This window comes from Parasteatoda tepidariorum, chromosome 11 (assembly GCF_982258835.1).
Source record: "Parasteatoda tepidariorum strain Cologne lab strain chromosome 11, Ptep-v5.0, whole genome shotgun sequence".
NCBI lineage: Eukaryota > Metazoa > Arthropoda > Arachnida > Araneae > Theridiidae > Parasteatoda > Parasteatoda tepidariorum.
In genome coordinates this window covers 75,982,367-76,006,470 of record NC_141765.1, presented here as the reverse complement: position 1 = coordinate 76,006,470, position 24,104 = coordinate 75,982,367, and the positions used below count along the sequence as shown (strand labels likewise).

The following is a 24,104-nucleotide window of genomic DNA, read 5'->3' as shown; positions in this document are numbered from 1 at the left end:
TATATATACTAACCATTATCTAGATAAAACTTAATAAACTAAAATTATTAAAAATCGTAAACTAAAACATTTCTTTACTTGTCTGGCATTTATAGCATGAAAAAGAAGGATTTAAATGTAATGATAAAAGGAAGAAAATACCCCTGTTTCTAACAAGATAACATGTTTCCAGTAAAAAATTTTCAACATCTTGATTCAAGACTTCCTGAAATAGAAATAATTTTTAAGCAAACATGACAAAAAGCATATTTTATTATTATTATTTATAATGCAGCAGACAAGAAATGAACACATTTTTGCACCACAGAAAAGGTAGACAATAGAAACTAAAGCAAAGTACAAACAAATAAAGATGAACAATTAAAAGGGGAAAAATCAAAAAAGCTAAGTTGTAAAGTTTGATAAAAGTTCTCTATCTTACCTAGTATAGCTATAATTCTCTGAAATAACTACATATAGGATATATAATATCAAACTCAATATTAATATCTCTACCTTACTATTTCTCATTTTAGTTAAATTTACTACAAATACCCAGAGAGTGTAAAATAAATATTTTATATAGAATCCATGTAATTCAAAAATCATGTTGATACTAATACAGTGTAAAGTCTCTTTTTGATTTCAAAGACACTTTTTAACAATCAAAATAATCAAACATCTCTTCATCTTCCCCTCTTTTAAAAAGAAAAAAAAGAGGCCTTTTGACAGATTTTTTCCTTTTCTAGCTTCTAGTGATTTATGAATTTAATCCATTAATCACCAGAAAGGGGAAGAGAAGACCTCCCAAGACCATCGAGTGACCGTAAGTGACGCTTTTCCTCTGGAATGCAGAAAAAGAGGGAGATTTGTTTTCAAAAGAGTGCAAACTGAGTCCACTCCCCCCTTCTTTCCTATGCAGCTGGCTATTAAAAGAGACTTTTCCTGGAATCTTTTACTGTGGAAAAGGGTAAACGCAGCAAACGATAATGTGGAGGGAGAGTCAAAATGGAAAATTTGAATAGGTCTAAAAGGATACACATCCTTGAGAAACATTGTTCTTCCCAGACATGTAAGCGATAACAATCCTCCTCCTCTTAAACCAGGCAAAATTAATATGTTCCTCCTTAACGTTGTTTTAACAACCACTGAAAATAAAGAGACAAGAAAAAATAAAGAGAACCCTATCAGCATGTCGCACCTTTACCCTTGATTGATAGCCAATGATGGGAGAGAAAATAAGAATTTGTCACTTTCCTGCCGTCAACTTGAACGATCTCCTCTTTAAGCATATATTTTATCTATACAAATAAGGAGGAAATGAATTTTTATCCTCCACCTACCCACCTCCATGAATAATGGGAATTCCCGCTTCTTGCTCGAATCGTTCTAGTTCAAAATGGCGGAGAGAGCAATTAATATTTTCATAACTGTCAAATTTTTTTCATTTTCTATATTTTAAGCATTAATTATTTTTTTCTAATATTTTGTTTTTGATTGATTAGATATCATTCTAATACTAAAACATTATTGCCTGAAAAATAACGTTTGTTTATTTTTTGCTTCTCAGATTCAGATAGTTCCTTATATCGTTTTAAGCTTGGTTTACCTTAAGGGTCTATTATAAGAAAAAATCTATTGTCCGGACTTCCGGAAGTCCCACCGATCCCGGATAAGCAACTTTCCACTGTAGATACATTCTTCACTTTTACTTTTAGCGGTACTTTCACACAAAAACATTGCTACTATCAGAAAAACATCAGACAATAACAGTCATGGAAATCTGAAGAAAATTGAAAATAACTAATTCATTTTACGATATTTAAAATATAATATAGCAAATAGCTGCTTTTTCAGCACTATGTCATTTCAAGAGAAGAAAAATTTAAATTTTACATGATAACACATTAATGTTCTGGACGGTTCTCATTACCACAATTTTACGAAGATAAATCTCTATGAGATATATGTCATTCTCCTGAAGTTTAAATATAAGGAAAGTGTTTCATCCCATATAACAAACAAAATTTTACTATGTTGAACAACCACAAATTTAATGCATACCTTACAAATAATCAACAGAAATCATAGAAATAATTATTAAATATAACCAATAGAGCAATGGCAATCATCTTTAATATTAATTTAAAATTTCCAAATTTAAAAGAAATCAAATATTAAACAGTTAAAAATAATTTAAATAAGTTTTTAAAATACAACCAATAATTAAGAACAACCTTACTTTATGCAAAATCATACCATACAGTACAATTGTGAGTACATTAAGTTCATCTCTTAGTATCTCAAATCTTACTTGTAATTTTATTTAAAATAAGGAATTCCATGTATATCAAATGATTAAACAGCTAAAAATAATTAAAATGAATTTTAAAGAAGTAATAATAAATAAATTTGACAATAATAAATGACAATATCTCTGTGTTGTGCAAAATAGTTCCACACAGAACAATTGCATATCTGCGTGGAACACAATACATATCTTATAAACAATTAATTATTCATTAATATCCGAATTATAAATAAATCAAATGAAAAAAACAGATAAAAATCCCTTAAAAAATTTTAAATTAATAATGAATAAATCCAATTTTGTGTAAAATTTTACCATACAGAATAATCCTAGATGCAATACCTCTCTTATTACAGATTTAAAAGCTTCTAATGATGAATAAATAAATCAAATGATTAAGTTGCATAAAAACAAAGTAATTTTTTTAAAAAATTAAGGAATAAATAGAAAATTTCAATTTGCGCAACATTTTAAGATACAGAATAATTGAAACTGCATAACATCTCCAATTCTCAATCCAAAATAACCAAATTAAAAATAAACAAAAAATACTTTTTTTAATGACCTCTCACGAGTCGAAGAAAATAAAAAAACAGAAAATGTAGGTTTCCCAAAAGTGTCAAACATACTTTCAATCATCGACTTTTTATCAAGAAAAGCATTACAGTGTTACTTAGCTTCAAATCATATATTTTCTAGTGCAAAAACAATAATGTTGACTTTCAACTGAAAAAGTGAATAAATTTAACCTTCGAGATAGATTTTTTAGGCATTTCTAAGATACCATTTCCTCTTTGATTCGTTAAAGTATCTTAAAATATACAAAAAGATTGCAGCAAAAGAAAGAAAAAGGATGGGTGATACTGAAATTTTGGAGTATCAATTAAAAAAAAAGAAAGAATTTTCAACTGTGGGGAGAAGGAAGAAAACAACAATCATAAAATAAACCACCCCTACATATATGTCACCTATGTCCAAAATTTAATGTTTAAAATGATAATTGTTTTTGCCAATAAATTACACAACACTTCCTTTCATGTAAACTAAAATTTTACCGAAATATTTTGATAACTCCTATCTAAATAAACAAGTAAAAATAAATTAGCAAGCTCCCACTCTGTTTAAACATGTAGATCAGTGTCTCCCAAAGTGTGGTACGCATACCCTCAGGAGTACAGGAACAGTTTAGCCGGGGTTTCTATTGGCTATTTTTTGCAGAGTTAACAGTTAATAATTAGTGGTGTCAACAGCCAGTTGTGATTTTTAACTTTTGTGCAATTTTTTACAGTAAAAAATACATAAATTTTTTTATTAGTGGTACACTGCGTTACTAAAAATTTAGAAAGGGTACACAAAAATCATAAGTTTGGGAAACACTGATGTAGGTGGACATACACAAGAATAAAAGCGAATATCCAACTAAAAGCACAATGGAAAATACAATTAATAAACTAAGTACACAAACATGATTTTTAAGTGTGTAAACACTTGAGAATCAGTGAGTATATACAAGCTAATCACATTCTAAAGACACCAAAAAAAAATTTTAAATCTTGAAAAACTCAGAAAACAGAAAAAAATTCAAAATCTATATCATCCATCACCTTTTCAAAATTTAAATTAAAAAACATGAAAAAAACATCAAACGCTATATAAACAAAACCTTCAACACAGAAACTTTCCAACATGATTTATATTCTTTTGATTTAGGTATCAATAACCCAGTTGAATTCTGAAAGACCCTCTTTAAACAGAATACAAAAAAAATAGCCAACTACCAAGATTTACAACAGGAAAGGGTTAACATAAAGTTTTTTAACGATTCAGCTCTACCTTAAGTTTCCTGTTTAAATGTAATGGACTTGTATGTTGACCATGAGGCTCAAAGACTCAAGCTAAGTTTCTTGATTCCTGAAATCTGAAGCACGTCCTAAGTTTTTGACTTAGAGTAGGGTTCACTACACCAGATTTATTCTCATCAGTGTGTAGTTAGCATGAAATGAAGATTGAAATCACCAAAATCTAGAAATGTTCTGCAACTTCTACCTAATTCTGAAGACCATAGCTTTGTGTTTTCAAATTTCAAAGAAATGAACTAAGAAATTGTTTGCTCTAACTTCATTTTTCTTTTTGATTTCAATATGCATATTTTAATATAATCAAACAATTTTTGAAACTTTTCATTGAATAAAGAGAATGTACATAACATTTAAATGAAATATTTGTGGAGAAATTACAGTAAATAACTGAATGAGACGCTAACTGCTTTTAAACTTCTCTTTGATTAAAAAATTTTAAACTTCTCTTTGGTTAAAAATTTTCAATTCCTAACAACCAAAGAATTATGTAGATCTTTTTGGTACAACATTATATATGCTAGTTTCTGTAACAGCGCCAAATACATAAACAGAGATTCCAACTACTATGAATTCTCTGTAGTTTCAGAAAATATTTTTTCTAGTCTTAAAAAGGATAAAATCTCTAGTAATTTTTTTAAAAAATTCTGTTTCTAAAAATCAGCTTTAGTCACTTATCACTGAAAAAAATAATTCACAGAAGTCTTATAAGGTTAAGAGTTTCTGCATACATAAAACATTAATTCTTTTTGAGACAATTTTATTTTGAGGCATGAAAAACAAAATTACGTACATTCATTCTAGCCAATTCCATACAAAGAATACAAAATCAAGTAGTAAGATCTAAAAGCACTTAAAAATGATCAGAATAAAAATAAAATAACTTACAAGAGTAGACAATAAGCAATTAAGCTTTTCTGCAGGACTTCCTCTAGAATTTAATGATGCTAATTCGACAATCTGCAAAGCAATAATTAAAATAAAAGAAAAATACTAAATAAAACTGCCATTATTGTGTTATAACATAAAATTACAGAAAAACAATGACAAAAGAAACATGCAATGTATTTTACAATAATATAATATTTGCATAACAAAAATAAAGAGCGAATAAATTATTATATGAAAATAAATCCGGACAATGTGAATAAAGCACAAATAAAATTAAAAAAACAGATTACTATAGTTTTGTCCTATAATCGAGAACCCTTCTTAATGTCTAAACACAAAACGAAAGAAGAAAAATAAGCAGGTACAGAAACAAAATTGCAAACAAGTTGCAGCAAGGGAAAAAAAGCGATTTAGCCAACAGGGTAAGTGGAACAAACTTAAACAAGAATCAAGAGAAGAGATAAAAACAGTAAAGGTGGTGGTAGGGTGAGAATACCAGGTAGGGTTGGCACAGTATTTCCCATGGTTTTTACAGTCTTTCAAAAAAAAAAATGTATCGCTCAAAAAGAATAGATGTTTTCCCATCTTCAGAAAAAATGCTTATTATTTCTGCCATTATGATGCATGATCATTTTTAAAGTTAATGACCTAAAACCTTTTGACTTAGATAATTTTTTAAAAATGTTTATCATGTACTGATAAATAAATGAAAATACTAACCCAACATTAGATCAAAAAATATTTTTGCATTAATACGTCGTTAGTGGTCTGGTTTTACGTCTTAATAATAACAAAAATTTTGGAGATCAAAATTTTATTTTAATATATATATATATACAGTGGTGGCCAAAAGTGCGGACACTTTTTGAAAATTTCATGTTTTTCAACTTTGTGTGCTTGCAGAATATATTAATTTTTACTTAAATACAAGCGTTTATGTATCAAATTGAAGGTAATTTAATGAAGAATTTAATAATGAATACAGTATTACAATATCTGTATTACAAAAAAAGTTATGCAATTAATAGTAAGATCTATCTTAGATTTGCATTTTTTTAACACACAATCAATACTTAGTAGGATGACCCTTAATTTTTAAGACAGCTTCACAGCGTCTTTTCATCGAGTGAACGAGTGTTTGGAGTTCATCTTTCGTAATCACATGGTGCCAAGAATCAATTATAGCTTCACTTAGTTGTCTTTTATTGAATGGACGTTTTTTGCGTACAAGAATTTTCAAACGTCGCCGCAAATTTTCAATTGGATTGAGATCAGGGCTGTTTCCTGGCCATGGTAATATATCTATGCCTTTATTTTGAAACCATGCTCTGCATACTTTTGCTGTGTGGCATGGAGCTGAATCCTGCTGAAAAATAAATGGTGCGTTGTTGGAGAAGAGATCCCTGATGGAAGGTATCAATTTTGGTTTCAGGGCAGTTTCGATGTATTTTTTGGCATTCAGGGTGCCATCAATCACTTGAATTCGGCCCACACCATCTGCAGATATACATGCCCAAATCATGACATTTGTTGGATTTTTAGTAGTTGCTTCAATGCAATCAGGATGAAGCGCTTCACCTACTCTACATCTCACGTATTTTCTACCATCACTTCCAAAGAGCGATATTTTACTCTCATCACTCCAGATTACTTGCTTCCATTGATTTTCTGATCATTTAATCTGTTCTTTTGCCGACTTAACTTGTTTTTCGCGTAGCTTTTGATTTAAATATGGTTTATTCCTTGGAATTCTAGCTTGTAGTCCAAATCCTGATAAGCTTCTTCTTATTGTTCTTGAACTTACTGTAATACCAGCTGCATTCATTTCACATCTAACGGCATTTGATGACATTTTTCTATCTTGAAGGCATAGCCATTTAATTTTTCTATCGTTAATAGCACTTGTGCATTTTTTTCGCCCTGATTTGGCATCCTGAATGCCAAAAAATACATCGAAACTGTCCTGAAACCAAAATTGATACCTTCCATCAGGGATCTCTTCTCCAACAACGCACCATTTATTTTTCAGCAGGATTCAGCTCCATGCCACACAGCAAAAGTATGCAGAGCATGGTTTCAAAATAAAGGCATAGATATATTACCATGGCCAGGAAACAGCCCTGATCTCAATCCAATTGAAAATTTGCGGCGACGTTTGAAAATTCTTGTACGCAAAAAACGTCCATTCAATAAAAGACAACTAAGTGAAGCTATAATTGATTCTTGGCACCATGTGATTACGAAAGATGAACTCCAAACACTCGTTCACTCGATGAAAAGACGCTGTGAAGCTGTCTTAAAAATTAAGGGTTATCCTACTAAGTATTGATTGTGTAAGTCTCACTTTAAAAAAATGCAAATCTAAGATAGATCTTACTATTAATTGCATAACTTTTTTTGTAATACAGATATTGTAATACTGTATTTATTATTAAATTCTACATTAAAATTAACTTCAATTTGATACATAAAAGTTTGTATTTGTGAAAATTAATATATTCTACAAGCACACAAAGTTGAAAAACATTAAACTTTCAAAAAGTGTCCACACTTTTGGCCACCACTGTATATATATATATATATATATATATATATATATATATATATATATATATATATATATATGCTAATTATCTTCATTATTATCCTGATGTTGAAAAACTACAAACTTAAAATATTTTATCATAATTTTATTTCTCTTGAACAAGTAATTAAGAGTGTTTTGCTAAGTTCAAAACTTGAGAAATTTCTTCTTAAAAGAATAAATGCAAAGAGAAATAAGTAAAATATATTTTTTCTAATTTAATTAAACAAATGTCAAAACAATAACATATCTAATGAAATAAATCTTAACATTCTATAACAAAATAAAAGTTTTTCAGCATTTTATTTACCAAGTCTGTTTCTTAATTTAATATGGAAGTGTGGACAGCTTCAACATCATGTCAAATAACTTATCCACTGGTTGTAATTTTTCTACAGTATTTCCCTGCTTTTCTTCTATCAAACTATGTTATGACACTACTGAGAAAGGTTCTTGATTAAAAGCAAAAACTATTTCTGTTCTAAGGCATTAAGCAAAAAATATTTCTGCTTATCCCTTAGAAAGTTCTGAAATATAAATTAAAACACAATCTTTGATAACAGGGTTGCCACTCAAATCTGGAAAAAAAAATTTCCTGTGTTTTCCCTGTACATATTATGCACTATATATTAAGAGGAAACAATAATTACTGTGCTCTTGTGTGAGCTATATTGTGCTAACTATATTTATTAGTTTTAATTGCTGGAAAAACAGCTGAATATACTTAAATAATGCTATAGTAAATGAAATAGTTTAGTATAGCTGAAATATCATGGTTGAATATCACATAGATTACACTTTAAGTGGCCACCATTTTTTAAAAGACAAAAATAAGAAACAAAATTCCCTGTATTTTCTCAGTTTGTAAAGAAAAAAATCAAAATTCCCTGCATTTTCCCTGTTATTTTAGGTGATTTTTAAATTCCCTGTATATATTCCCTGTATGTATTCCCTTTTTTAAGAAAAAAGGGGAAAAAACTGGTTGGAGGAGTATTTTGTTTATAGGATTTTATTTCACACAAGCAAGATAATTAATTTTGTTTACCACAAAATATTAAGAATAAAAACATCTATATTTTAATCTGAAATCAAACCCATTTAACTGCTATTCCAGAGCAGCCGGATCTTAATTCAACTGTAACATTAGATCATTACTGCAGTAAAAAGGGTTGCTTGTCGAAGAAAATTTTTTTTTCTGCAGGTCAGGTGTAAGATATTTTTCTTCAGTCAATGAAACAATTCATATACGTTTTTTCACCCATTGGCTGGGAAAGAATTTTTAACTAACTTTAGAATTAGCGTCTGCTCGCCAAGTTTCAATCTTATCATAGATATTTGTGTCTAAAATATTACTTAAATTCTTTAAATATTACAAACTACTAACAACATTTTTGTTTAAAAAATGTTTTTCAAAATAGTTAATTTGAAAAATTATTTAAAACAATTTTGGATACAATTGATGAAGAGTTTGCAATTTTAAGATTTTCCTAATTTAACATTTAAAACTCTTACAATTATACATTTAAAAATTTTAAAATATGATTTGTCCTAGATAATAATTCATAATTTCCAAACTTTTTTATAATTTCAAAATACTTATGCACACAAAAACACATATATCTAATCAAATCAGAAAACTTAGTCTATATCAAGAACTCTAATGAGATAATGTAATTGCAATTCCTTTGTAAAAATTGATAACTAAGCAAATACAGTAGAGAACCAATTATCCGGGTTGCTCGGGACCATCGCTATCCCGGATATCTGAATTTCCCGGTTTTCTGAATCGACCAAAAAGTGTCGTTAATCGATGTTTTATCGAACCTGAAGTACAAGGAAAAAGTGTATTGCATAAAGTAAGAGAAAAAAGAAAGGTACTCCTAACTTTAAAAAGAAAAAAAAAATGGTAGAAATATAACATTTGAAAGAATAAAAAAATTTGCAAGTTTAGACAAGAAAATCAAGTTTAAAAAATACAAAATTCTCATATTTATTATTTAAAACTAATTACAATTCCTAAATTAAATAATATAAACAAAACCAATGATTAAATAACGCAATATATTTCATACCTAATTATACGGGGGGAAACGATAAAATAAAAGGAAAACTTATTAATCTAAATAAAAACACTTGAATTTATCGAACCGAAACGATAGTTAAAAAAGGCACTAGCATAAATATTAAAACCCGGGACAAGGCAAGATCAACGGAATTCAAAAAAAAAAAAAACATGATAAAATTTATGAATAAAAAGAATTAATTTATTGAGTGCGAAATTTATCGCGAAAAGAAAAAAAATCAAACGTAGTGGAATCAGAAAAACAAAACTGCAATCTGCTTCATAAAATAATCCTATATTTAAATTAATAAACAATTCTCCTTTTATTTTATTTTTTGTTGTTGATAAAAACAAGATTTTTAATTACAGCAGATGTGATTCCACACCAAGAAAAACTTGCAATTGATACCTCACTTCAAAAGAATGAGAATTTATTCAAAAGAAAAAGATTTTATTTTTATTAGTCGATGTCAAATAAATATATTTTTCTCTTTTCTTTTTCTGTTCACTGATATGCATGCAATGCATTTTCCCCACCCCCCTTGTAAATCAAACAGAAAACGAAATCAGCATGCCACACCCTTGAGTTTGATTGACGGTCTAAAGGAAAAAATAAAGCATTCCTCCCTTCCCTGCCTTCAAGGACACGGAGGAAATGACGTTTCTCTGGGTAAACGGGGGGGAAAAATTTCCCCTTCCTTACATTTTCCTCTACTCAATTTCAAGGATGAGTCCAATTTCCGCTTTTTTCGTTCTAGTTTAAAATCGTTCTAGTTTAAAATGGCGGGAAAATCAAGCAAAATTTTTCCCGGTTTTCTGGTTTCCCGGTTATCTGGATACCGGATAAATGGTTCTCTACTGTATTAGCAATTTATTTTTACTAGTGATAAATAAACAATTTGAAAGCGACAACTGATAACGATCAAATCATAGTTCATCATTCCCGAAATTACTTTATGTATGCTAATAAGTAATCCAAAATATTTGCATCTCTTACCCCATTTTATACCATACCATTGTTGAATCAGTGTGATATTTACATAAAATTATAGCAAAGTGTTTGCAACACAAAACTACAATTTTATATTTCTATCTCCCTGATTGTCCCTGACTATAGAGCATAAGCCACTAGTTTGATCAAACTTTGTTTCAGTTGCATAAGGCTGTTACTATAAAGAAATACGTACTACTAATTTTATCAAAAGGAGTTTTTCATACCCCTTTTTGCACCTGGGATAAGTGGGTTAAGAATAAAAAAAATCTTAAGCTCATAAAAAAAGAAACTTTTAAAAAAAAGAAACTTAAAAAAAAAAATTGGTATAGAATCTGGTAAAAATAAAATAGAATAAATAACTTTTGTTCCAAATTTTTACCTGAATGAAACTTAGGGTTTTGAGAAAGATGTTTTCTGCAATTAAGTCAAAATAGCTCAGTCACAAAGCAAAATAAAGTTAAATTTACAAGTAACCAGCTTTTTCTGGGCCATTTTCTATAGTATTACATAGAAACTGCTAATTCTTAGAACTTTTGCTTTTATTGAACGTTTTGTTCTTAATTTTTTCACATATTCTTTATCTGATTGGTTGCACATATAAAGAAAATGTGGGTCTTTATTATTGTATACCGGTAAAGTGCATTGCCTGCTAATTTGAAAAAATGAGTTCAGCCTTTTTTAAAAACAGTGACATTAAAGTGAAAGAACCAATTTAATCATTTCCGCGATCGAATTTTGTTTAATTTTAGTTTACCTACATTTGGCTTTGCTAATCTTATATCTTCAAATAAAAAAAAACATTGACTTGGTGCTACTCCTCTAATTAATTTAGCACTGATACATTTCCCTGTTTATTGTCAGTAATTCAGTTTACACTTTCAAAAACTAAATCAAAATATTAGCTTTTCTAAGATTTAAAAAAATATTGATTCTTTCTCAAATCTTGAAAAGCTTAGTGACACCCTTCTCCTACTTCAAACATATTTCTCATATAAATTTGAACTATTTTGTTCTATATCATTATATAATCTATTTCTTCATTTAAACACTTAACCACACAGGGTAGTTTCTTTTTATAGAATTTTGATTCTAACAACATATATCATAAGGTGAAAAAAACATCAAGGAATTCAGTCCATTAACAATTTCCACTGAGCTATAAGGCATACATTACAGTGTTCAGAAATTGTAACATAAAAAAATATTAAAATGTTGCAACTATTTAAATTGGGATTTTTACATAATTTGAATATATATTTTGGTCTCAAATTTTCAGTGTTTGACTTTTATTTAATCAAAATATCAGTTAATCAAAAATAGCTAAAAATATTATAACTTACAGCACTAGGTGTTTGGCAACAAAATGCCTCCTGAACTCCAAGTTGATCGGGTGTAACATGAGAATCATAAAGTGATAAAAGTTTCTGTGTTAATTTTTTATCTTCCTCAAGGCAGCTTTTTTTCACAACAGGAAACACTTTATCATGAACATGAAACATAGTATAACTAAAAATAACAAAATAAGTAAATTTAGTATAAATGGTTTCTAAAATTTAACTTTAAACTTTTAAAGTTTGATGCAAGTTTCAATTCAGAAAATATCCTATGAAAGAAAAATGTCTTTTGAAAAAAAAATATTCGTTGTAAGAAATTATAAATAATGAATATTCTTAATTAATTAAATCCATATTTTCTGTCATGAGCGGGACAGTTAATCTATCTAACTTTAATTACTTGTTAAACAAAAAATTACATTAATTTCACTAAAGAATAAGGAAGCTAAGAACAGTTAGTAAGCGATTAACTGGCAAAACTGAAAGTTTGATGACTTAAAGTTGTTTGTAATTGAAGAAACAAATTTATTCAATATATTTTAAACTTTAACTGTTCAATGTTATAAGTCTTTGTATCATGTCATTTTGTTTGGTTTTTTTTTAACATTTTCTCATTTTTTAAGAATTGAGCACTTGTTAATAAATTATTTTCCTAGGTATTTATTATTGTTTTATTTATTCTCATATGCATAAGTGAAGAATAAGAATCAGAAAATATTTTCTTCGAAAGTGATTGTTAGGGGATGTTTAGAATACACTCATGTCCATAAATTAACCCTTTGCTTTCAAGATTCACCTTCTTAGTTTTGGAGATAGAAAAAAAAAGAAACCCTCTTAGGGTTATTCTGTTGCACTCCAAAGCTGTGGGAGTAGTTTTACAGATAGCAGCACTTGGCAAATAGCATTGAGCAATGCATACTTCAGAAATGCATATATATGCACCAGCGGAGGTAACGGCTTAACAAAATGTATATATATACTCGTGGCAGACAAGGGGTTATGTCAGCTCAAACGAATAAAAATTCAGAAACCAAACAAACATAATTTATTTGACAAATTTATAAAGCCCATTTATTAAACAAAAAATAAAGAACAAAAAAAGTGGTGAATGCATGATACATTAATAAAACTATGATTTTTGCAACCCGGAGCCATTATAAAAAATATCTCCAATGCAAAAACTTAATATCGCATTCCTTTTATGATAGTTAATATATTGTAAGTCTCCAATGTGACATAATACAGTCTGCAAAATGCTTATCAAAATATCAAGATGATCGTGAGGAAGATTACTTCACTCAGCAATATGTTCTCTCAAGTTCACAAGTAGGAGGTGGTTGAGGGGCTGCAACTTGTTCACCTGTCACGGTTCCTATTTGAACATGCAGATCTGTTCAAGAGCTCAGTATTACTCCGCCCCAAACGAGCAATCATGCATGTCATTCAATGATATTGTCTTGGTGGTAACAGATAAACGGCGTGAATCTCAGACTACACAGGGTGTCCAGCAGGTTTCAGAGAAAAAAATTCATAAACTCAAAACAAATTTTAATGACCTTTTCTTTCATAGAAATTATTCAAGTTATGAAAACGTTATTGAGGCATTTTACATTCATGTGATTAATAAAATATAAAAAATAAAAGACATTTTTCACTGGACTATTAATCAGATATACTGCTTTTTATTGGATGAAATGTTGGTGACATGCTTTTCTGAAGCAATATACATTATTCAAATAGACATATGCAATAATATAACGTTAAAATATTTTTTCCATGCAAATTGACATTCTGCACATTCCAATTTAGCAGTAATAATTCAAGTAAGTTCAAAAATAGATTTAGAATATTATCTAACAAATTAACTTTTCCTCAGCTTTTATCATAATAAAAACATGCCATGTGAAGACAATTGTGCTGTCCCATAGCATGGGGTTTTAGGAAATAACACTCTTATATACAGCAAGCACTATTTATTAATAATTTACAACATAAAAAATTTAGAATACAGAGATGCGTCTTAACGACACTAACAGGTGAGGAATCTAAACTGAAACTTTTAAGAGGGTAAGTCCCAATTCGATTGCGTAGGCGTGATATGATAGTTCTTAAACATAGCCTCGAACGGCTAAATACACGACATCTCCTCCCCCTTTAAAAATTGGAAATTTAAAGGTCAAGTCTCTTAGGGAGCCGTCTAATCCTTTGTGATCACCTCGGCTGAAATGGAATTTGTTGAGAAGTTGAAGATGGAGTACATCTTGGCAAAACAGCTGAACTCGGGTTCTTGGTTGGAGATGGTTGGCGAGTTTCCGATAATGGTTTGACAGATTCACAGAGTTTTTGGATATCTCCCATAGGATCAGTGGTTGCAGGAGAATTATCAGTAGCGCCGATGTGTGGGATTTCACTGCTGAAACTAATTCGTGGAATGTGAACAGTCTTATCCAAGATTTGGTCTCCTGTTGGTTGCATTTGGTTTACATGGCATCTTTACAGTGTACCTTGCACATTTACTGTATAATGAAGAGTTCCATTTTTGCTCATAACTGTTCCAAATTTCCATCTTACGTTGGGTGAACGATAGTCTCGATTAGAAAAATGCAATCGAAAAATGCGATCTTGGAAAGCATGCATGTTTTTCCTGATCTTCTCATTGACTCTTCCTACCAAGTCAGGGAGAACAAGATCTATTTTAGTCCTAATGTCTCTCAGAAGGAAAAGCATAGCCGGACTTATCATGGTTGTCACAAAAGAGCCTTGCGATATTGCATGAGGAATGTGCTAACCTTTTGCTGGATATTCCCTGTCAAGTTCTGAATGGCATGGAGAGATTGCTTTAAGGCGTGCATGTAGCGCTCAGCTTGTCAATTGATAGATGGTGTGAAAGGGGCCCATGTCTTATGCTTAATGCCATTGCTTTGTATAAATGTTTGGAACTCTTGAGTATAAGTAAACTGTGAGCCGTTGTCGGAAACTAAAACTGCAGGTAGTCCAAAATGTGAAAAGCAATCTTGGAGACATTCAATTTTCTTGAACAAGTTGGCTGTGGGGGTAAACTTCAAGCTCTTTTGAATGGGCGTCAACAATGAGTAGAGACATCCGTTCAAATATAGGTCCTGAACAGTCGAAACAGTTTTTTACGGAATTTTCTATATCTTGCCAATAAACGTAAGATCTGGCAATTGCTTTCATTTTAACTACACCAAGATGCAACTCGTCTAATATTTCTGCTTTGTAGCAGTCTGGAATACACACTCATTGCCCATACATAATACACCCATCTTGTAAGGTATATTTTTCCTTCTCCTCTAAGTAACCTCCATATTGTAATAATTTTAAGTTTTCCCAAATGTTCATCGAACTGAGTGGCTATTGCTAAATCTTTGGCAGTAACGGATAAGGTTTCAATTTGGGAAATTTGGTATATTGCAATATCATCTTTTAATTCCAGTTCTTCAGATTTCAATGGTAGACGCGATAAGCAGTCAGCATTGCCGTGTTCCTTTGTATTGCGATAAATGATATCAAAATTATAAGCTTGCAGAACAAGAGCATAATGCAAAAGTCTTGTTGCAGAAAGGACTGGAAGACCCTTTTTACATGAAAAGATGGAAACCAGGGGCTTGTGGTCAGTTATCAAAGGGAATCTATTTCCCTTTAAGTAGAGGCAAAACTTTTAAACACTCCAAACGATTGCCAAAGCTTCCTTGTCAATTTGAGAGTAATGTTGCTCCGTTGGAGATAGAGTTCTGGAGGCAAATGCTATGCGTCGTTCGGAACCATTTGAGAAAGTACTGCTCCCAACCCTACAGTTGAAGCATCAGAAGACAGCAAGATTTGGATCATAATGAGTTAGTATTTTGTCAGAGCAAATTTCGTTTTTCACACTTTCAAAAGCTTCCTGACAAGTGCGATTCCATTTCCAAATAACGGTTTTCTTAAGGGTGTCTACTCAAATGTCCAGGGACATAAGTACTCAATGTACTTATGTCCCTGACTTTTCCAGGTTTTCCATACGCCAATCAAGAAATTTCCAGGTTTCCCTTTAGGGAATTAGAGCCATAATGATATTAATTTTCTAAAAATAAAAAACACTTCTCATATATTGATAATTGAATATAATTTATATTCGAAATTAAAAACCAAGCAAAACATTTAAAATAACAGTTTTTAAGTTTATTTTCAGTTTAAATTGATTTTTGAAAATTTCCTTAATATGAAACTACACATTCAAGCATAATAACTTAAGCCATAACCTTATTTGTTAAAAAGGAATTTAAATTAAAGAATACAATTTTTTTTAAACAAAAATGAAATTCTTATGTTTAAAAAAACACAAAATAAGATTTAAATACTATAGTAATAGAAAGGCAAAAACTTTATTCAAATTTCTTTTTACAAAATATTTTCAATTTGCCCCTTTACTACATCTACTTTTATAAACAAAGACAAAATCTGAATTTGTTAAAAATCACAATAAAAATAAAATTAATGATTAAGATAATTTATCATGTCATCAGCTAACTGTCCCTCTACTTCTTGCTGGATTTTCGTTTTCTTCACTTTAAGTTCTTTTATTTCCTCAGCAGCCCTCTTTATCTTAGTTGCTAGTTCTTCTAATTCTTTCTCCATAAGTTTTTTCGCTTTTAGCTCTTCATGATAGCATTTCTTGCTGCAAGTATCATCTTTTTAGTTACATGTATCTTAAATAAACCTCCAGCATTACTAATACTATCGTATACAGTTCTTTAAGCAACTACTGACTTTTCTTGCATGTTCTCAATAAGCAAAGCTTTATTAATACTGGAACCACTTTCCACAGCAGCATTTCCATGAGACATAATTAAAATATTTTTAATGAATACGAACAAGTTTTGATAGTTTGTGCTTTCAGTCATCAATGACGAATAGAAGACATCTAATCTTCCACTCTCACGCTTAAATTCCGACATTTCTTTTTTAATGTGATAGTCTTCAACAAACTTAGAAAATTCTGATTTTACTTTATCAGCAGTGACTGCTGACATTTGATTGCAATCCAAAGCCATTTCTATATTTTTAATGCAGATAAATTTGAACCAGATATAACTGTTGGGGACAGACCACTTACGCCTCTCACAAGCTTGAAACGCAGCGGATTCCTTTCCATCAATTTTAGAGTCATTTTTTGTAAAAATAGGAGACACTCCTTCTTAAAAATAGACTTAGCAGTATCTGTGACTTTGCTTTCTTTAAGACTACGCCTGGCTGCAAATCCAATGTCCACGTCTATAATTGGTAGAAGGTTAAATTTTTGGGTGACATCTACTTCCATCAACTTCATTGCAGAATCATTCTGCTCTATAACAGATTTTTCAACAAATCTCCTCATTAAATTGCTAAGCATCAAGTACATTTCTTTATACAAGAAAAGTGCCATTGGTTTATCAGTCTGGAACCTCATTAAAAAACCGCACACTTCTGATGACACAGAAATAAAAAAGCCTAATTTTGCCTCTAACAGCTCAGTACAATTTAGCATTGATTTTACTGTGTCATAAGTCTTTGTATTTGGTTCTATCTTTTCAGCTTCTACCTTTTGGATAAAGACTTTTAATGGTGGCAAAATCTCTAAAGCCCTCTGTGCCACAGCTGAACTTTCGACCCAATGAATAGAACAAAATTTCAGGGGGAAGACAATACTTTTTGTAAAATGCACAAAATCAGTACGTCTGGCAGGTGAATCTTTAAACAAGTTAAGGACAGCATAGAGAAACTTATTCAAATCCCAGGATGTACATTTATGTCCTGTCTTGAAAGCGCCATGAACAAAATGAAGACCACAAGAACCAATATTCAAAAGAGATTTAGAGCCAGGTTGCTCCTGCAAATCACTTTGTAGTAATGAATGCAACTTTAGAATCACATTCGGGCCATCCATAGAGAGTTGAAGTATTTTTTTCATAACAGGATCAGGCATAGAACTTTTCAGAGCATTAAATAAAGATTCTGCATCCCAATGCCCTAGGAAAACAGATGTCAAATAATGTGTTACAACGGTATTCATATTTTTCTGCCAAAACCTGACAAGTATGTCCATTTGACCTTTCTGGACAACTTTGTTTAATGATTCATCAAAACATACAATGCATGATTCTAAATCTAAAGATGAAAGAACAGCGACTAATTCATCTCTAAAAAAGGGAGCCAATCCAAAACAAATTGTATATGATGTCTTGTCTTTTTTCAGCTTCAATTTCTGAGCAATGTCACTATCAGGAAACATGATTTTAAGAATATCAGACAAGTCTGAATTTGAATAATAAGAGGAATGAGTCATCACTGTGCAAAGACACCATATTATTTCAGCTTTACTTACTTGGTCATTTAGGAAGTATTTATCAATAATTTTTTTAGAACCTTTAGAAGAATTTCTTTCCACAGACTGTACAGACTTCTGTATTAACAAGCACTGAAGAACTGGTCGAAGGCACTGATGCTGTAATCACAGGCACTGAAGAATTGGTTGAAGGCATTGATCCTGGACTCCCATGCACTGAAGAACTAATTGCAGATTTTTTACAAACTGCTGCATAAGCATATTTGAAGAATTTTTGAATCCAATATTTTTCTGATGCTTTGGTCCTTTTTTGTGACTTATAATGGCTTGTCTTCCCATATTGCTCAAAGAAATAGTTTTGTTACATGCTGAACATATAGCAGCACATGAATTTTTTCATGAGGTTTCAGCCATTTTGACCAGTTAAGCTTAAGTTTCTCTTCACACCAATCAGAATTAAATACAGTTTTCCTTGAAGACATTTTCCAGACCAAAAGCAGATTTTTACAAAAAAAAGATAAAAAAATTTCTACAAATCAAATAACCACCAAAGCAGTAAAATTTAACAATACAACCTAAAAACCAGTTTATCCTTATTTGGAATAGTTAATCTTTTATAGGTAAGTAAAAACTAAGCAGCTTTTCATTGTCAATTGAAGAATCCATCACCCCTAAAATTGCATGAAACACTTACCATTGCTTATAACTGCCTGAGGGAGGGAGAAAGGGATAAACAACTAAAGTTGGGGGCAAGTCCAACCCCCAAGGGAGACTGGAATTCATAGTTGTGAACAAAAGGGAGGGAGGAAGAACTGCTTAAAGAAAAGTGGTTTCTTTTACCACTTAAAAAAAATTAAAAGAAATTTCATTTTCTTACAAATCTCTGTTTTCAATGAAATTTTTTTTCCATCGTTTTATTCAAAAAGTTAAAAAAATTTCCAGGTTTTTCTAAGAAAAATGTAAATTTCCCTGACTTTTCCTGGTTTTCCAGATGGTGGACATCCTGTTTTCTTGGTTAAGTTGTATACAGGATAGGCCAAAGTTGCTAAGTCTTTAGAAAACCTTGAATAAAAATTCACGAGACCTATAAATGACTGAACGTCTTGAACATTTTGAGCCGCCTTAGCATTTTGTAATTGCAGCTATTTTTCCGATGTTTTTGAAAGTCCCTTAGAACTTATCCTAAAAACTCTATTTCATTTTGAAAGAATTTACTTTTATCTTTATTTATTTTCAAACCATGTTTTTGACATCTTTAAAAAAATTTTCATAATAAAAATAATGAGTTTCGTTATCGGGAGCTGCCATGCGTGCGTCATCAAAAAGTACACAAATATGAAACACACTTTCCATGTATTTTTGCCAAATAGCTGGAGCCAAATCAATTCCGTACATTAATCTTTTTGGAGTATAAAGACCTTTTTCTGTATTAATGTTTCTGACTTTCCTTTTCAACCTTCATTTGCAAATAAGTTTGGCTGAAACCAACTTTAGAAAATACCCTGCCATCACTAAGTGATGCAAATATATCTTCAGTTCGAGGAAGCAGGTGTTTTTGTACCTTTAAATGTTTGTTTATCGTTACTGAGTAATCAGCACATAGCCTAATCGATTTATTGTTTTTGACAATCGGTACTATGGGCGTGACCCAATCGGATATATTTATTTTTTCGATAAATCCTTCCCTTTCGATTTCCTGATTGACTCTCTGTTTTAGCGCAAAGGGAACTGGCCAGGGTCGGCAAATAATTGGTTTGGTGTCTTCCCTTAACTCATGTTTACATTCATAATTTTTTATTTCCCCTAATTCATCCTTAAAGAGATGTTGAAAGTCTTTTGAAAGTATAGATAAATCGAAATTAAGTTTAATATTAACAGTATTAATTGTTTTAATGGTATTCCAAATTAATGGAATTTCATAAAGCCATTCCCTGCCAAAAATAGTGTCTAAATTCTCTTTTGCTAGACATAAATTTAAATTATATGATATATTATTATATTCAACTTTAACAGAAACATATCCAAGAGGTACAACCTCAGCTTCCTTGTAGGTTTTAAAAATAAGTTAGTAGGTTTAATCTTTTTATTAGAGATTTTTCGAACCTATTGATGCTCATAACCGAAACTGTTCCTCTAGTGTCGACCTCCATTTGAACTAAAGAATTTTCTATATTTATTTTAATCATTATTAGTGGTCTTTTAGGTAATTCCTAGTTAAATGTTTTGTCATTTAATGTGTGCTACGGCACAGATATAGTATTTTCACCTGAACATCCAGGTTCAGTATAATTTGTTTCTGGTTAACATGTTTATTTTGTTTTGCTCTAGTGGCAGAAACACACACTTTTGTTAGATGTCCAACCTTATGGCAGTAGTTGCATGTTACTGATTTGTATTTGCATTCCTTGAGGAAGATCCCTTACACCGATAACATACAGGGTTATTTTCAACTTTTGCTTTGTTAGACCAGAATTGTTCTGCGTTCTTTTTTCTTGTTAGCCTTAAATTCTTTAATTTCTGTTGCCTTCCCAATTATTTCTTGGGTGCTCTTGCTAGCCTTTTCCATGGCCAAAGCAATTTTAACAGTGCGCTTGAGATTTATATATCTTCTTCTTCAAAAAGTCTGTCTAATGTGGCACAATCAGGGAGATCGCTCACAAAAACATCCCGCAGCATAGTGTTCAGCAGTTCTTTTTCATAATTGCATGGTATTGCCAATGAACAGAGTTCTGCTAAATAAGCAATAATGCTTTTTCCCTCATGTTGTTTTCCATTAAGGAAAATATGTCTGCTAGGAATAATTAATGGTTTTGGGTGAAGATGATCCTTAAGAGTGCTTTTTAAGGTTTCAAAATCAGCTTCAGCTGGATTGTTGGGTGCCAACAAATTTTTTAACAAATTATACAATTTAGCTGATAAGCTGGAAATTGAAGTTTTCGCTTGGAATATTTTGTATGTCCAAAAAAACCTCAAACTGCTCCAAAAAAGATTTAAATGTTTCTTGGGAATCATCGAATTTCTCGAAATTCACACCAGTAATGTTACTTTTGTTACTGGTTTTGTCTTTCGACTGCAACGCCGACATCAACAATTTATTTTGTTCAACTAATTGAGAGATGAGGTCTTCCATTTGGAAAAAAGAAATAAATTGTCCTACCTGGAGCAGTCTTCAAGAGCAAACATGTTTACCTATCCACAGGTACTTGAAACCCTAATCCAAATTAGATTCGTTTTGAAAAGAAACTTTTTCAAGCAATGATATTTTGTATTTGTGGAAAATAATTCACCAACTCGTCACCAGTGTGCTGTCCCATAGCGTGGGGTTTTAGGAAATAACACTCTTATATACAGTAAGCACTATTTATTAATAATTTACAACATTTAAAATTTAGAATACAGAGATGTGTCTTAATGCAACACTAACAGGTGAGGAATCTAAACTGAAACTTTTAAGAGGGAAAGTCTCAATTTGATTGCGTAGGCGTGATATGATAGTTCTTAACATAGCCTCGAATGGCTAAATACACGACAACAATTAAAGAAATATTAGCACAGAAAAAATTCTAAAAAAATTATACATTTATATAAAAATACATAGTATTGCTCAAGATTGCAAATTTAAGCTCTTATATTTTGCTTGCAAGGCAGAAAAAAAAAAGTTTCCAATTTTCCTACTGAACTTTTCCATGATTGTTTATATGCAGTGGTTGACAAAATAACTTTTAATCAAATTTTTTATGAATCATAGATCAAAACATACATTTTGCTACAACTAGAAATTTTTTTTACACAAAACAGAGAAAATTGGCATCTCTGTAAAAGGTGGTCTATTTTTTTTACTCACCCTACATAACTTACTTTTCAATAGCAGCTGATATATCATTCCTTGAGTAATCTATAACAGGTCTATAACTTAAAAACTCAATAAATTCCTAAAAAAAAAGGAAAAATTTTATTTATACATATTTATATATCATTCTAATAGAACGAACTTTAAAAAACATCTTTAAAAAACATATTTTGCTTAATCTAATAACATAAGACCATAACGAAGAGCAACAAATAACACTAAATAAAAAAACTGATATTTTAAGTTGATTAATTGTGTTCACATATCTCTATTAACTTTGTACAAGATTTCGTACTATTGATTAGTACTGATTTATTGATTATTTAGTTTTATATCAACCCTCAATAAAATAAGGGTGGATTTATAAAATTGTTGCAACTATTCAAGATGTTTCGTTATAATAGTTTAAAGTACAATTTAGTATTTCAAGCTGTGTTAGAAACATAACAGAAATAAGCGATATAACACGTCTCTCAAATATATGCATAATTTATCATGCTTGTAATTTGCACTTACTATGAAAGCTTATGTTTTAGGTACCGTAATTTATGGAAGAAACGCCGCACCTATCGTAAACGGCGCACTTGTGATAATGAGACTTAAAAGAAAAAAATCATGGTAAACGCCGCACATGTTATAAACGCTGCACCCATAATAATGATTTAGCGGCAAAAGTGAATATATAACATTAATTCCTTATGAATACTACTAATGTTTTAAACTAAAATTTATAAATGTATAATTATAATATAATCAAGAATGTAATCTGCTATTGTATATTTTGGACAAACTACTCAGAACAACATCTTACAATCGGCTGTTGGTGCCATCGTTAAGTAAAAAATTTAAATAACTATCTTTATATTACTTTAATATAAATGATTTTTTTACATTACAGTATAGGACCCAAAATTCGGCACTCACGGGACCGCCGAAATTCCGTATTTCGGATCTCTTACGGAAATTCCAATATGGCGCCCGTGCATTACGATAATTCAATTACGCTGTTAATTTCAGAAAAACCAATAAATTTAGCTAAGTTTCAATTGCAGATTTTGATGGGGTGAATTTAAAACTGTCCCATCTTTAGAAATTTCATTAATTAAAATAATAATCTATAAGATATAATCAAGAAGAAATAATCCGAAGGATAAATAATTCAAGATGAAATAATCCGAAAAAGAAGTAATCGTCTCTTCTTCAGAGCGAGATCATTGTTCTCGTTTTTTCTTTTACATAACATTTTGTTTTAACAAAAGACGCTCACCTCGGAGAAAAAAAGCTAACAAGGAACTACAAAAAAAGTAACAATTAATGGCAAGAAACTAACAATGAATAACTACAAAAAAGAAGCAAACAACTAATAACGATAAAAAAAAAACAAGTTAACAAAAAAAGTAACAGTTAATAAGCAATAAAAAGATAAATAAATCGAATTTTTTTAAAAAAAAAGCAGCAAAAGGGATAGAATTCATTTTGTACACCAAGTGAGAAAGAAGTTTCAATGTCAAAAGGGTGTGGCTAATTTATGGTCAAACAGAAGAGGGAAATGTGGGGGGACAAACCAGTAAAGCACTAGCACAGCTGTCAAGATTGATTCATCAGTCTCTCCCAACTTGCATTTATTTTGTTTATTGGAAATGCAGATGTTTTTACTTTTCAATTTCACTTTAATTTAAACTGCTTTAGGAACAGATATTTTGTTTGACACAGATTTATTATTTTTTCTCTTCATGTTTTTATTTTTAAAAGATAAAATATAGTTACTTACTTCAAGAGAAAAAAATTCCAAATAAAAAGAAAATATTACTGATTTTTTTTTCTCTTATCAAAAAAATTTCTTAAAAAAAAAAAAAAAATGGTCGGATTAAGTGCCGAATTTTGGGTTCCATACTGTACTACATATTTACATTTTATAAAT

General features: G+C 30.5%; 2 protein-coding genes across 6 annotated transcripts in view; both read right to left on the bottom strand.

Moving 5' to 3' along the window:
• The window catches only part of LOC107452152 (ankyrin repeat domain-containing protein 27), a 133,836-nt gene that overhangs the window by 61,226 nt on the left and 48,506 nt on the right, over positions 1–24,104 (bottom strand). For all 5 annotated transcript variants that reach the window (XM_016068468.5, XM_016068467.4, XM_016068466.4 and 2 more), the window contains 4 exons: positions 22,192–22,265; positions 12,018–12,183; positions 5,035–5,106; positions 142–205 (listed from right to left, as the gene is read on the bottom strand). In XM_016068468.5, the coding sequence (XP_015923954.1) occupies positions 142–205; positions 5,035–5,106; positions 12,018–12,183; positions 22,192–22,265 (376 nt within the window). The remainder of the gene's footprint in view (positions 1–141; positions 206–5,034; positions 5,107–12,017; positions 12,184–22,191; positions 22,266–24,104) is intronic.
• On the bottom strand, positions 16,646–18,189 carry LOC147801840 (uncharacterized). The gene is made up of 2 exons (XM_087155097.1): positions 17,083–18,189; positions 16,646–17,050 (listed from the first exon to the last, which is right to left on the bottom strand). Exons 1-2 carry the CDS (start codon positions 18,091–18,093, stop codon positions 16,763–16,765), a joined length of 1,299 nt encoding a protein of 432 aa, XP_087011223.1. The 5' UTR covers positions 18,094–18,189; the 3' UTR covers positions 16,646–16,762.

What these genes read in the sequence shown, in the direction of transcription:
- LOC147801840 (XM_087155097.1), bottom strand. Translation starts at nt 18,093, where the DNA reads ATGGACATACTTGTCAGGTTTTGGCAGAAAAATATGAATACCGTTGTA. An exon ending in TTATATCTGGTTCAAATTTA is followed by an intron (nt 17,051 to 17,082) that starts TCTGCATTAAAA and finishes ATGGCTTTGGAT; the next exon opens with TGCAATCAAATGTCAGCAGT.